Here is a 15,290-nt window from a genome sequence, read left to right as displayed (position 1 = left end):
TAATCGGCTCGTGAGGATCAAACGCTTCGCTTTCATCTTCTATTTCGTTCGATTCCCATATTTCTGACGTTAGAAATTTCGTCTGATTTTTATAAAAATTAATGAAGTAGAAAATCACAGAAAAGGAAGGATCTCGAATGGACTTGTTGTTGCTCAAAACGCCCGCTCACTAAACTTCTGGTTGGCTGGTGCAAAATGGCGCGTCATTCGAGCGCTTCTTGCTGCATTTTTTGTAGACAGGCCTCGGCACTGATCGACACGAAAAAATTGGCTTCGAAAAGTTCACTAGTTCGTCAGTTTTCATGAGGTTAAAAATAACAAAAATGCCAGGATATTTGCTTCGAGTTTCCTTTAATTCAACAACACTTATAACTAAGAATATTGCACAGATAACAATGTTTATTAAAATCTCATATGTAACGTATCTAGAAATCTAACGAAACCGTCGAATTCATAGAATCGATAAGGCACAAGAATATTATCAAATTTTTGGCATTTTTTATCAGACTGATCGACTACACTAAGCTCAAGTGTAGTTCTATTGTTTCGGTGTTGTTTGATATGTGTATACAAATGCGTACGAAATATTAGAAAAAATATTTTCCAATCGAATTATTTTACAAGACAGTTGCACTTGTCGAGAAAAAAAAAAATCTTTCAAACATTTTTTTCAACAACCGAAAATGATTCTGATCTTTGTCGTACACTCGTTGCTCGACCAAAAAAACTATAAACCTTCAAAGCCATTGCTTAGCTCGTATATATTCTTTGCGAAAAGGCATGATTTACTTAAACCGAAATAATAAATCAGTCTCGTTCCTGGTCCGTTGTTGTTCAGGTACGTTGTGTGGAATGATAATTTTCAATATTTTGATCACAATTGCCCTTGTTCTCTTTTATCTTTCTCGCTTGTTTTCGTTATTTCGTTAGTACCATTCTTTGAATCGATCGACTGCTCGCTTCCATTGTTCAAAGACAGGCTGATAATTCGAACACCTCGTTCGATCGGGTTTGAAAATCGTCTCGATACTTCGATAAGCCAACAATTCTTCTTTCGACTTCCATATTCCTTTTGACAAACGAACATTTTTTTCTTGTAATAATACTATAAAAAACGTATTTTCTTTTTCAAAAGAAGAAATAAAACATTAGCAAAAGTTGTCGAAATTACCACATTGAAGTCCGGCGAGAAACGTTACTCCCAAAATTGCCATTTCGCTGCTCGTCGATCGTTCCACTTCCAATCCGGTTAAATCTGCTAATAATTGCATTACGAAATTGTTCCGCGAGACGCCACCGTCGACGCTGAAAAAATGTGATTCCATTTTTTTTTCTTTACTGCATTCATTATTCATTGAGTTAATTATTCGAACGCGGCCTCGACGAATAAAAATCGTTTTAATAATTTTTGGTTCATCAACTGCTCTAATTCGTGTGTATACTGATTTTTTTTATAGATTCTAACTTTCATTTGAAGTTATTTCAGATCCAAATTTCAAAAATTTTATAAAAATGATTTTTATCATTCGCTTACCTTATTTTCTGATAATTTTTACGCGTCTCGGAACACAGTGACTGGTAAAGCATCAGTACCCGAAAAACTAAACTCTCCAGCAATGATCTGACCACGTGGGCGCGTCCGGAAGTTGGTTTTACGCCCAAAAATCCTGCTGCAGCAGTTTGATCGTTTATTGGCGCCTGGTGAAAAAAAAAAAAAAAAAATAACGACAAATGTCAGAATTAACATACAAAAATTATGGTCCACGAAAAAACGCAGGGTCGACAAGTTTTTTACTCATTTGAAGTATGTCAAAAAGTCAATGTAAAAACTCTTTCGTTTTCGTCTTTCAACTCGTAAGAAATTCGTCATTCTTACTTGTAATCCACTGAAAGCAGGCACGAAATAAACTCCATCAGCATTTTCTACGGATTCAGCCATCTCCGTTAATTCGTCGAGTTCTTTTATGAAGCCTGTAATAAAAATGAAAAAAGAAATGATCAATATCGAGAGAATCTTAAAAAAATTAGAAAATTTCTATTCATCCGTAAGCGAAAAGAAGTTTAATTGAATTATTCAATTTTCATTTTCTCGTTTCTTATTTTTAACTTTTTTTTTGGTCGTCGATCGTAAAAATTTTAGTACCCAGCGATTTTGTCCACTCGATGAGTGTCCCCGTGTCGTTTGAAGCACCTTCCACCATGTAGACGAGTTCTTTACCGACTTTCCAAGCTACTAATGGGTACAAGCCTTGATTGAAAAAAAAGAAAGTTTTTTATTATAAGAGCGATGTAAATTGAAAATTTGACAAAAGTCGCTGTCCTCATGAGCGACTTTTCCTTTACCGGCTACAGATGCGTGGGGTTCTTTTCCTGTATTGACATCGACGAAGGTTCCAGTGCCCATTGTGACCTTGAGATCACCAGGCCGGAAGCACCCCGAACCAAACAACGACGCCGCTTGGTCAGCCATCTTGAAAAAAGGTGAAACCGTCACCTTGTCAGTTCACTTTATTTTGCTCTAATTACTCGATTAGCTTTGGATTATAATGGACTTGAGCGAGCTTACGGAACAAGAGATTGGCACTTCGGCGCCGAAAATGTACTTCGGGGTGTAACCGAAGTTACCGGCCGTGTCGACGACCTGGGGAAATATGTTTGGCGGCAGTTTGAAAAGATCCATCGCCCACGAGGCCCACGACATTGTGAACGGATCAAAAAGCCCAGTCGCTGATGCACTCGATACGTCGGTTACATGCTGCCCTGCAATCATTAAATAATTCTTAAGCAATATCAAAAAAGTGAGAAGTTAACAAAAAACGTTGAGAAATAAGAAAAAAATCAAATTCGTCCAAAAATTATACAATCGAAACCCCAAACCTGTTAGTTTGTAAAGTAGCCAACAGTCGACACCCCCAAACACAGCTTCACCACTCGTCGCAGCTTCCCGGAGTCCTGGCACGTTTTGCAAGGCCCAACTCAATCGTAGAGTCATCTGAATAAAATCGCAAAACTCACTTTAAACTTCTCCACTAAATTTCTTGTGCTTTGTTAAAAATCCTCGTTTTTTGAAGTAACTCAACTCGTCTACGTCCTTAAAAAATGAGGTTGCAGCTCATCGGACGAAAACATTTTGTTCGCAAAATAAATAGATCGTCATTTTCGTCCCAATTGTGCAGGAGATCTCAAAATATTCCACTCCTATGAAATCTTATAAAATGAGTACGCAATGACACACCACTTTTCCCCTAATTCCCTCTAATTAGCGATCGCCGTTATTTTAATGAAACAAATATGCAATGATTTTTGCAAACGACTGTACCAAAAGACGTGGCTCTGACACGAGGGGTCGAATTGAGCAATGGGCAATTACAATTGAGGCAATACACAACAGGCTAACCTTCAATTGTAGCTTGTGCGTTATGTACAAAGAATTTTGACACGTCGGATATTATTTAAGGATCTACACAATTGCTCGAAGTGTTGAATCCGATGTTCTTTCTCTCCATTCATTATTTTTACCAACTCACGCTTCATTTAGTCTCATTTTATGCCACTTCATAGTTTTTCCTCATTCCTTCGCGTGTCTTTATTTCCTTTCAATAATTAGTGACGTTCTATCAATTGACTGAGAATGATGGTTGACCGTTTATGCACACGTACCTGTGTATTCATCAGTTTCAATACGCTCCCGGCTAAAAAACGTTTACTTCGTGTTATGGTGTACAAAAGATGAGCTCCCATTCTGAGACCTTTCATCGTCACCGAGGAATTCCATTCCTTCACCATCGAGTCTGCTCGCAAATCTTTCCACGTTATGAATCTCCACAAATAAATTGACAAGTGATTTTCAATCACGTTTTACTTTGCACTTTTTTATTTTCTTCATTGAAAAAAAATGTTGATCGATTAATGGATACCGAATGAAATTTACCTGTGATAGTGTTTGCCAGTCTCGTAATTCCAGGAGGTGAAACTGCTCCGCTGCGTCGAAATGCCGAGCGACGATACGCAGGCTGGATCGATGCCACTTTCTGCAAATCGAGCCCATCGTTAGTGTACCATTTTTTTTCATCCGCACCACACAAAAATCGTTTGCCATTAAGGGCTAGTAACCGATTTTAATCGAATGTAAAAAGTGGGTTGGCAAAGGCTTCTTGAAAAGTAAACTTCCTCGTTCGAATTACTGCTAAATATTTATAACAAAAACAACATACGATGGATCGCGTTCTTCATAACTTTGAGGATCGAGCTCCATAGTTGATCGGGATCAATCTCGACGTAACCGGGCTTCGGGTAGATCAGTTCCACCTGCTCGATAAACGAATGTCGATAAAACAAGTTTTATAATAATTATACAAAAACAAATAGTGCACCGATCGAATTCGAATTGGCAAATCATTGTGTCAGCAGTAAAAGCACATGAAAACGTTGATTTGGCCCAGCGAAAGTTACTCAAGTTTGTCCCTCGCTCGACGCTCATATCTCAGCTCTAATTTTCTCTGCGCACATGCAATTGTGTGAAATTTTTACGTCTGGAAGGAAGGAACGCGGCTAAGAGGAAATAATATTTATTGTAACTCGCGCGTTGCCACCAACCTGGCTCTTCGTACCTCCGAGTAAGTAAACGCGGTTTTGCGAAGAGTCCATTCAGCGGGAAAGTGATTGTGAGTTTCTTTAAAGTATTCCTTCTTTTGAACATTAATAAGCTCTCTAATTGCATTCTCCTTTTTTGTTTTCGTTTCGGATATTTTATGGGGAATTGAAAACTCTGAATCCTTGGCCTTCTGCCTAGGTTGCTCGCAGCGTAAGTTACAATAAATATTATTTCCTGGAATTATTCTTTCAGCCACGTTCGTCGCTTCTGTACGTAAAAAAATAATTAGCTACGAGAATAGAACGTAAACGATGATAAAATTTTGATGAAAGTCTAATTAGTTTACAAGAAGTCAGATATGTTGAGGACTGTCGAAGTTTCAGTGTCTTCCGCAGTAAAGAAATAAACTGATTGCTCTGACTGAGTGGTAAAAATGATGGAATGATGATAGTTAGAGAGCCCACGACCAAAACCATGTGCGACAGCAATACGGCCAAAACTGTATTGAATCGTTAGGGTCAAAAGTGTAGCGATTGCGTGGGAGGCCATTTCTGCTGTGTTAAAAAAAAGGCAGCTGGTGTCATGGCAATACGTCTGACATTTCATCACGAAAACACTCGTTTTCAGAAATTCTCCGCTCAGCATATAACCTGAGGCCATTTTTAAAAATGTCAAAGAATTTAGCCGACATGTGTCATAGCAGCCCGGACAATTTTTTTTTTAACCTTTCGTATAGTTACCAGGATAAAAAAAAATGAAATCGATATTTTTTTTCGGAGCTCTATCGGAAATGCTTAGTACGTCAAGGAAAAACAATTTTCTCAAAATTTCAGATTTAAAAAAAAAATTTAAATAGTACTCAAGCCATTTTTTGATTTTATCCTTTTTCTCTCAGAAATCAGGAAGGGAAGAATTTTTATTTGCTCTCATAGCAGAAGGTGTTAATGTTCCATGGAATGATGAATCTTCTAAAATGTTGTAACCATCAGAAAATTTTGAAGGCTGCGTAGCATAATTTATTTTTTTTCTATATATTTAGCTATAAATCATAAGGTTAAAAAAAGTGTGGCTACAAATGGCAATCTTTGTCATCCTTCCTAAAGAAAGAGTGAAAGTATTTTGCAAAAACAGTTTTTCAAAATTCCATGTTACAACAAACATTTTAGCGTTTTCTCAAGCAATTGCTTTCAATTTTCCTGTATTTTTCATCCAGATATATATTTTTATATACGAAAACTTGACAGGTACAGAAATCGTACAGAAATGACGACATATCAAATAAAACTGTATTTTGCCGAATTTAAATTCTCTATTTCAAAGTCAGATATTTTACCGCAGATGGAAATTTGGGAATATTCTGGTTTCCCGTATTTGTTATAAAAATTGGTAAAATATTTTGACTGGGTTCTGTTAGAAAATAAATGTAAACTAATGAATGCAAAATCGCAAAAAATGTTTAGTTCTAAACTGTTTGCTCATAATCAAACTTTATGAGTTTCTACAGGATAGCAATTATAACATCTTCTGCAGTGAAATAGGAACAGGTTTATCAAGTTTTTCATTTTATTACGTAATGGCAGCCCTCCATTAATCAATGAAACATGCAATTTGGCCTGAGGTTTTTTGGGCCCGTCGAGCCCCTAAAAATAACAGTTGGCCTTGAATTCTCACGTATTTAAAAAACTTGTCACGCAACTTATTTTCCAACGATTCTCATTCAGCAATTTTATACATTGTTGAAGAAGTTTATTATCAAATGAGTAGTTTCGAGGTACAAAAAAAAATTAAAAGAAATGTAAATTTCTTGAGACTCATTAAAGTCGTCGAAGGTTTGAAAAAAATGAAAATTCGTGCTTCAATGCAATACAAATGTGCAACTATTTCTGTGAACAACTATTTCTGTAAATAAAGTAAAATTCATGGTATGGAAAAATAAAACCATAAATGCAATTGATTCGAAGAAATGAAAAAAATGTCAGTATAGACGAATCTCAGAGATTCTCACTTTCAACGAAAACTATACGAATCGAAACTTGATTAGTGACAAAAGATCGATCAGGAAAATGAACTTCGAAGTACGAATGCTACGAAGAATTCTTATCTCTGCACTGTACGCACTCGTGCCGTTCGAGCTGGGATTAGAGAATGAAAAATGAGTGAAGAAACGTGTTGGACGGAGGCAAAATAGTGGAGTAGAAAAGATTCTTCATCGACAGAATATTTACCATTTTTCATCAATAGCAACAAATGTATGAAATCGGTATTGGTGAATATTTTTGTATAGAAACTATACGAACCTTTTCCGTAGCACAAGCAACAGTGGTGATATTCTCGTCGATAATGTAGCACCGTACGGTCGTAGTTCCAACGTCAAGGGCTGCGATGTATCTCATTTTATAATGAAAATAAAAGTGTGAATTTAATTTAAACCGCGATTGTTCGTAATCTTAGAGTGAAAATAATTTATTGCAAGGAGGAACGAGCTCCGTCGCGTTCGAAGCTGAACGCGGGTCTCTACGGTGATGCACAATTTTAAGGGAAGAGGGCGCCACCGTGGTCACTTGGTTCGCGCTGCGACAGAGTTTCGATAACAGGCGACTGGATTTTCCGAAGAAAATGAGAATTTATCCTCTTTGGTATCGATTAACGGAGTTCTGCCTACAGACGTATTCGCAAAATGGATTGCAAGCCTCCATCCGGTCTCGTCTTGTCGTACACATCGCACTGCGTAGACTACGAGAAATTTTATCCTCGCCCCACCAACATGGTGGCGCGATATTGATCTAACGCGCATGCGCCTCGAACTTGAGGGCTACGGAAACCACAGAGAACGCAGTCTCACTCAGGAACTTTGATGATTCGTTGCACCCGGCGCTTTTTTGTTGCGGCTCACCCAGAACGACGATCGTGTGTCTCGGTCGGAATGGCAGAAACTTTCCAACGTCCGGTTCCGAGGTCTTCTCCGTTTTCTATTTTTTCGCTCGCTGGCTCTGCAAGTCTCTGCTTTATCAAGCGAAGACAATTGCTTTGCCTATCGACCGGGCTTCTGGAGCGGTGACACTTTGCGTCTGTACTCAGTGTGGAGAGAGGTTTCTGTCTTTTTGGAGGTTTCACATCCACCGCGCGGTCTATCTGGATTTCAACATTTCTTTATTCCGAAGGCTCTCGCTCTGGAAGCTCGCGACACTAAAATTATTTGGAATCTCGTCCAAACTGCTTTGCTGTAATTCACAGCAGAATATTCGCTCCAACAATTGGTAGCGTCACGATTTTCCAATGGTAATTGGGTCACGTTTTTAAAAAAATCAATCGAAACTTGCCACGAATTGAATAAGCAAGTTGAATTTTTCTGGAAGTCATTCGTTGATTTCGATTTCCATTTTTTTCTACGATTTCCAATGTCAAGTTCACGAAATTGCGGTCGCAAATTGTCAATTTATTTTCATTTTTCGGTACAAACACTGAATATTGTACTGGGCAAATATTGACGAATGAAATGGAAAGTTTGACGAATGTGGAGTTGTGGGATAAACTCCAGTGAATTCTTTCTGCAACCTACAGCGACAGATTTCGAGAAAATTTGACGAACCACGTATTTATCGAGGTCACAAATGACACATTTGTCGAAAGCCTCTTAAGTCATTGCGTCGAAGCACCCACTCGCTGAAAAGTTTGTCCTCAACTCTAGCGTCCCAAAAAACCATCGAAATTCAAGAGCCCAGTTCAGTGTCTATGCAAGCAGCGGGATTCCTCATAAAAATAACGTTCTGGAAGTGATTCGTAGCACATCGTAATGTAATAAAAAGGAATCTTTCTGAAGATCTTCCATCGAAATATTCGTCGAAGAAGAATTCCGAGACTCGGAAGAAAGCAATTTGGGCATTCGGTTATCAAATGAGCCTTAAAAGGAGAGTTTCCCTGGCGCCAGCAAAGCGTACGCAACAAAACAATTTCGAAAAATCCATCGTTTCCTAATATTTTTGGAGTTTTTTACTGTCCCCTCTGCCTACGATCATTCCAATCATTTTTCGAGGGCGAGAGAAGACTGAAAATACTTGTCGAATCAGTGCCGAAAAATCGGTCACAATATTGTTCAATCGACAACATTCTGAAATGAAATTTGTCGCAATCCATGATTTTAATGACTGTTCTCGCCACGAATAACGACTCGCGATGAAAATAGTCAAAACAGCCCTGAGCGTCCTTTGGAAACTGAGCAAACGTGTTGCCGATTCTAGGCATCGGAGAATCGGTAGAGAGAGAGAGAGAGAGAGAGCGAGAAGAAAAGGAGACGGAGATAGTTGAACCGAGGGGAGCATTCCACAGCCAGCCCGTCAGTCACTCGCCGGCCGCCGGTGAAGCAAGTACTTCGACGTCGGACGAGCGTTTTTCCAAGATCGTTCGTGCGTACGAACGAGTCAAGAAAAACAGTGTTTTCAGCGTTAAAAAAAGAGAGAGAGAAAACACACTATTTAATCGAGGTGGAAAAGGAGTGAGGTGAAAACTCGATTTACCGTGTTATTTATAAATGGAGCTGAAATGATTGCAGGGCGAAAAAAATCATGACTTGCGAGTGATTTTGTTTGTTCTTTTAGCCACTCTCGAAACAAGCAAAAAGATATTTTGCATGCCAGGAAAGTTGACGTTGGAGGCGCGTTAACGCCCGCGGAATATTGCGGAAGGTTTTTTCGTGAAGCATGAATGAAACGTAAAAAAATAATCAAGTCCAATGAAATATTTTTTGGTGTGCTACGCTCCCAGTGATTGTAGTGTGTGTTTCTGTGTCTGTGCGTGTACTCCGAAACTTGCTTTGAAGTCAGTATTACCGGTGGAATTCCAACAGATATATCGTTACTGATTATCGTCATTTTCGCATTCTGTGGTTTCACGAGAAAAAAAATACCGCGGAAATCAGAGCAAAGTGTGATCTGTTTTTTCACCGGTTTAACGCGCGGAGCCACCTGACCATAAAGCGCTTGACACAAGCCTCAAACATCCTACGCGATACATATTCTTGTGTATTTTCACCCTTTTTTCTAACCTCGTGTCCCATTGGATTACCGGATTATTAAGCAGGGATGCTGCCCGGATAGGTGATCCTCGTCGTCGAGACGCGCTCAAAGGTGAGTCAATCTCGTGAATTTTTTGGAACGTGTGTCTAACGTCCTGCGACCCAAATCATAATCCGGCCTTCCAATGTGATTGAAGTCGTGCCAAAAGACATTTTTTACCGAGGATCTTAACGAGGCGAACCTTAACGACAATGCTAAATGTTGGGGGACGAGCAACGTCGATGGCGAGAATTTTAAGCAGTTTTTCCAACTAAATTTCGACCAGAGCGAATCGAATATTGATCGGGCGAAATGCCCAAATTTGAGACAATTTTTCTTTTTATTTAGGATCGTTTTCCTTATTAATATCATACCGTCTTACTCGCTGGTCGAAAAGATTCGACGAGAATTCTCGAAATTCCCCGGGACCTCGATCTCCCGCGAAATTCCCGCAATTTATTATTTTCGCTTCTCTCGCGCGGATTCGCTCGGTCGCGGAGTAACGAAAAAAACTACAGCGAAAGAATGTCAAGGTTACGGAACATGGGAGGGGCTGATAAGATCGGTGTTTTCAGAAAATGCTGCAGGTAGCGACTCTAAAAAATGGAGTAAATCAAGCTGCTCGCTCGGAATTTCTACGAATCTACACAAATGCTTAGCGAATGTAAATTTTTTGAAAAGCCTCCTTCGATCTCGTACATTTACGCGCTCCTTTCGAAAAACTTCAATAATGGATTGCGAAAATCTCACAATTTGTATTACGAGATTTATTGTTTCGTCGGAATAAGTTTCTATTTACCTTTTTTTTACAATTTCATAAATTATACTTGAACGTTGGGAAAAAAATGCATGGTCGTGCGCCCTCGAACACGTTTTGGATTAAATTTCTCAAAATCTCCAGTTGGACGCTCAGTTTCAATTATTCAAAAATTCCTGCAGAGATTTAAGGTAGGACTTCGATCTTCAATCTGTTCCAACAAACTTTTCATCCATTGGACGAAGCATTGACGATATTCTTATAGACATATGCAGACGCATATACATATGTCTTTATATTTACAATTCCTGTACGTGTGTGCACCAAGCTGACGACGAGGAATCCGGACCGGTAAGATCGCTTCTGGCTGCCGACTCGTAATAGCTTTCGTTCCAAGCAAGACCGCGCGCTCTCGCGGGATCGTGACGGAATCCTCGATCCTACAATCGCGGTAGAAAGAGAAAGAAAGAGAGGGAGGGAGATTTCCTTTCCTCTCGCGTGCGGCACCGCCGCCGCGGACCCCGTTTCACGTCGCGAGTGTTTTCTCGACTTTTTGACTTTTCATATTCCCCTGCGCGAGCGAATTTCACAAAGAGTGTTTCAGCTTGGTCCTGGAATGGTCCACTTAAAATCGAAGCGGGCGTTGCGGAAGTGTGAAAATTTGACTTTCCTTAGGAAAGAAATGAGTCGTTGCAGGCGAATGACGGTCACCCAGAAAAAAGTGATTTCAAGGGGATTCGTGATAGTGAAAATGGCAAATATTCGTTATAAGTAAAAACGAGCGAGGAGCCGTATTATCTCGTCGGATCCACGACGTTTTCTCTCCATTCGCGCCGATTCTCAACGTCTCTTGCGGTTACGTACTATGCGTGGAGTACACACAGCACGAGTTTCTTTCCATCTCGTTTTCTCTTCGGTGCTCTCTCGTCGGAGCTCTCAGTTTACGGTGTCTCTCGTTCACGCACGCCAAGTTCTCGGGGGGAGAGGGCAGATGCGCGATTTAACTGGGAACCTCTCCGTCCCTCTGCCGTGTGGCTCTCGGTTTGCAAGCGCGCGATGGCACATCGTAGCGTGGAACGAGAGAGGGATCCCGCGGCCGGCAGAGAGAAGGAGGCAAAACTCGCGCGCATTCCAGAGCCGGCGCGCATGTGCGCTGTACCCACGTTGCACTGACTCCCGCAATCGCGCGAGTCCTCTAGTGGGAGAACGAGACTCGGGCGAAGGTGGAACGAAGAAGGGAGATGGAGAACGCGCGCTCTCGTAGAAGAAAGACCAACGCGCTGCTCCGAGAGAGAAAGAGATGAGCGCTCGCGCTGCACTCGAGATTAACAAAGACAGAAAGAGATGCTGGCGAGCAGCACCCGCGCACTTGGTCAGAGCCCCGCGGGCTGCAACGCTCGCGCGAGTACCGCGGCGCCGACGAGACGAGCCGCTCGCCCCGTGCCACGATGACGACGCATTCCATTCTATCGTAGCCACGTTACGAAAATTCGAGCACATCTCGCCTTCGGTACACGCCGAGGATTCTCTCCCACATTATTCATTTCTCATGCATCTTTCCTCGTCACATTCCTGCCAACAAATCGCACTCACCGACTCGCGGACGAGGACTTTCTGCCTCGTTCTCATTCCACGATATCGCCTTGCACGGCCCGCGACTTTTTCGCTCCGATCGATCCGACGGCCGGGCTAACGTGCCCGTCTAAAATTTCCTACCCGCCGATGCGGAGACGCGCGCTCCGGATCGAAATCCGATCCCGCGATCATGCTCGACCATGCCCTCGCGCAGATGCGCACGCTCACCGATCCACGTGACCCCTGTACATCGATAAATACCTCAAAACGTAAGTTAACCGAATCAAAAGGAAATATAAAAGCGTTGAAACGCGCAGTCGACTCCGCGCAGTCGAGCGGAGTTCCAGGCTATCGAAAAAGTTGCCCAATTCCTGATCCTGCTACGGCGGGAAAGATTTTCCCGACACATTTCTTTTTTCGCGCGATAGTAAAATTAACAACTTTATGTATTTTTTTTATGCAGAAGAAAATTCCGCGTGGAAAAAGCAGCCTGCGAGAGCGACTCAAACAATTCTTTATTTCGTCGTGTACGCCGTTTTATTGCTTAAAAGTTAAAGTCTTGGAATGAAAAAACGTTCTAATGCGAGATAATGGGGCACGATTGTAGAAGTTGTTATTGCACATTACTGACATCGCAGCTTTCGTTATTGTTACAATAGACTCGACTTATTTTATCACTCTACAAAAATATTGCGGGCCCGATTCGTATTCCTGATCGCCTTTCGAGCAACAAAAGAGGCCACTTTTCCCTCCGAGTGTTACAGTGCACTGCCGTTAGGAATTTAAGAACTTTACTCCGTGCGCGATCTAGAGGATACGTAATGAGAAAACAATTGCTCGAGAATGCAAATTACCTTGTACTTGATCTCTTTTCTACCGCTCAGCTCGGTCTAATAATCGTCGTTAACAGGGGCCTCCTCTCTCCTCGAATATCACGAGACTTTAACGCATCTCCGAGAATATCCTCGCGATGTAAAGGGTGCCCGGAATATTAGTTTCAATAATTATATAGTGCACGCGAATGAATATCAAAAATCTTCATGAAAACTTGCTTTCTTTCGCTCTTCGCTGTGCCGATCAGACCGAGACGAATGGGATTCTTTCGGCCTCGTACGGTGTACGCTCCACATACGAAGTTCTTAAAGATTTTTCCGACCGATACACTCACAGCCGTGAATTTTCCATCAGATTTTTTCCACCTTCTCTCCTTTCCACTCTCCCGTTTTCTCCGTCGTCTCTCGAAGTCCGTGCTTCGCAAAGCGGCTCATTTACCCTGCGTAAATATAGCCGGTGCAAAATACCTTCCGAGGCTGCGCCGGAGGCCGTCGCTCGAACGAAGCGAACATCGTTTTTTTTCTCCATCATCGTGCAGTACAACTTCACTGGAGGTTTATTCGGGCACGCGTGCGTGAGGAGGATACGACACAAGCTTCGCTTCAAACTGCACCGTAATTTACTGCTTTTCTGACCTGCCGATTCGTATTTTTGAAAAAAAGTACCGCGAAAGAATGGGACTGCCAATATTTTCTCGATTGAGTTTTCATTGCGCATTCTCGATATATTCAAAATTTCGAGACTGCGGACGATCATAATCTCAAGATTCGAACAAACTTGCTGGCTTTTTATTTCGGATTTAAGGCAGATGAGAATCGAAGACGTGAAACGAGAGTGAAACGTCGCGGCGGAAGGTTTCTATACGCCGACTGAGTCTTACGTGACTCTAGAAACTTCACGTCCTCTCATCTTTTCGGTCCCATATTTTCCACTCTTTCTTCCTTTCCTCCAACCTTTTCTGTGGATAAAACATACCTGGGCATCGTCGTGACACTCATAATATTTGGGCCTAGATCCGATGGGGGCCGAAATTCCTCGCGTTAGTGGGCCTTACATATTTATGATATCTTGCATACTTTTTCGTGTTCAGGTTTCCTTGTCTTTGGAATTCCTTTTTCGATAGAATTCAGATGCAGAGCTATTTCGAGGCTCTTGTCTTTTCAGGGGCTGTTTCCGCGATAATTCGATGTTGCCCATGAAAATTTCTATCTCAAATTCATTTTGTTTCAGGCTTTCAATTCCTTTCGACTTTTGGAAAATTAGACTACCGAGAAAAATGAGTGTTTGATTAAAACTGACGACTGCGTGCGTCTCGTAAGTTTCGAAAGAGCGAGATAAATTTTGAGTGACACGTTCGATGCATATTTCTGAAAGCTTTTCTCGCTGCTTCTCGATCCGCCTCGCGTGTCTGTGTGTCGCTCCGTGGATCGGTGACTCTTTTCCTTTTAATTTTGTTTTATTTCTCGTGTGCAAATATCCGAAGAATGTCGCGGCGTCTTGTCACAAAGCCGAAGCCTCCGCTCGGTCGTTCTTGGGGGAAGGAGATTACTCAACTCTCCCTCTCTCTCTCGGACTGTTCGCGAGTCTTGGCTGCTCGAAAAAACTCGCCAACGCATTTGCGTGATACAAACTTCAGGGAATTTTCGCTTCTTGGATTCTTGCAGCTTTGGACTTGGATTGACACAGAAGTAATAAAAATAATCGAGTCTATGCGTTTCGATGTCGACTCTTCACTCTCGTTGCTCCGAAAAACCTTTGCTTCTCGTTTCTAAAGGTTTTTAAGCTGGTTACAAAACCCAAGAATCCCACTTCCCAATGGTTTTTCAAAAGATGCTCATCCGAGCTGCATTTTTGTTGTCCCCTTTGAAATCCGCGATAACTATCGAGCAGTTAACACAACCTTGTGATATTCTTGGCGCACGGTGAACTGTCCAGTTCGTGTGGTTCGCTTTCGCCAAGTTTTAACATCACGTCGCGAGTCCCGTCTTTTTAACACGAGTAGAGAGAGAAAGAAGCCCGGTGAGAGGGGGACGGAGTACGGAGGATGATTATAATAATTATGGTACGTATTTTCCCCAGTCTACATACGTGGCTGACTCATGCGAATATCGGTGCGGGGCAAAATCGATGCGAAAAACATCGCTGGGTAACCGGGACTGAATTCGCTCGGGAAAGTATCGACACAAATGAAAAAATGTTCAGACGATCAAACGAAAATCGATTGATGATAAAAATGCTTTTTCGAAATGATTAACTCGTCAGGGGGCCTCGCTTCGTTCTATTTTTAGATCTAAATTTTCCAGCTGGAGACCGCGATCGAAGATTGGACTGAGCGGAGTGAATTAATGGGTTGAAAAATCGCTGAAAAATGTCTCTGGTTTACTGGAAGTTTCTTTTTTTCCTTCTCATTTTACTCTTATTTTTCTGCGACATGAGTTTGCGCACACGAAAATGATTCTTTGCTCTTCTCCACTGGCCT

At 41.5% G+C, this 15,290-nt stretch overlaps 2 protein-coding genes across 3 annotated transcripts in view; one reads left to right on the top strand and one right to left on the bottom strand.

The window, feature by feature from the left end:
- Positions 1-334: 334 nt before the first annotated feature.
- LOC122412438 (putative glycerol kinase 5) lies at positions 335-7,352 on the bottom strand. Its single transcript, XM_043421937.1, has 12 exons — positions 6,892-7,352; positions 4,215-4,308; positions 3,932-4,031; positions 3,661-3,820; positions 2,878-2,992; positions 2,567-2,760; positions 2,344-2,470; positions 2,144-2,248; positions 1,877-1,971; positions 1,535-1,698; positions 1,172-1,305; positions 335-1,069 (listed from the first exon to the last, which is right to left on the bottom strand). Exons 1-12 carry the CDS (start codon positions 6,985-6,987, stop codon positions 927-929), a joined length of 1,527 nt encoding a protein of 508 aa, XP_043277872.1. The 5' UTR covers positions 6,988-7,352; the 3' UTR covers positions 335-926.
- Positions 7,353-8,951: 1,599 nt separating this feature from the next.
- ex (expanded) overlaps positions 8,952-15,290 on the top strand; it is a 55,628-nt gene continuing 49,289 nt past the window's right edge. For both annotated transcript variants that reach the window (XM_043421343.1, XM_043421341.1), the window contains exon 1: positions 8,952-9,717. The gene's annotated coding sequence lies outside the window, so the exon portion shown is untranslated. The remainder of the gene's footprint in view (positions 9,718-15,290) is intronic.

This window comes from Venturia canescens, chromosome 6 (genome assembly GCF_019457755.1).
Source record: "Venturia canescens isolate UGA chromosome 6, ASM1945775v1, whole genome shotgun sequence".
NCBI classification, from domain to species: Eukaryota; Metazoa; Arthropoda; class Insecta; order Hymenoptera; family Ichneumonidae; genus Venturia; species Venturia canescens.
Note: the sequence above shows the minus strand (reverse complement) of the source record. Positions and strands in the feature narration are given on the sequence as shown.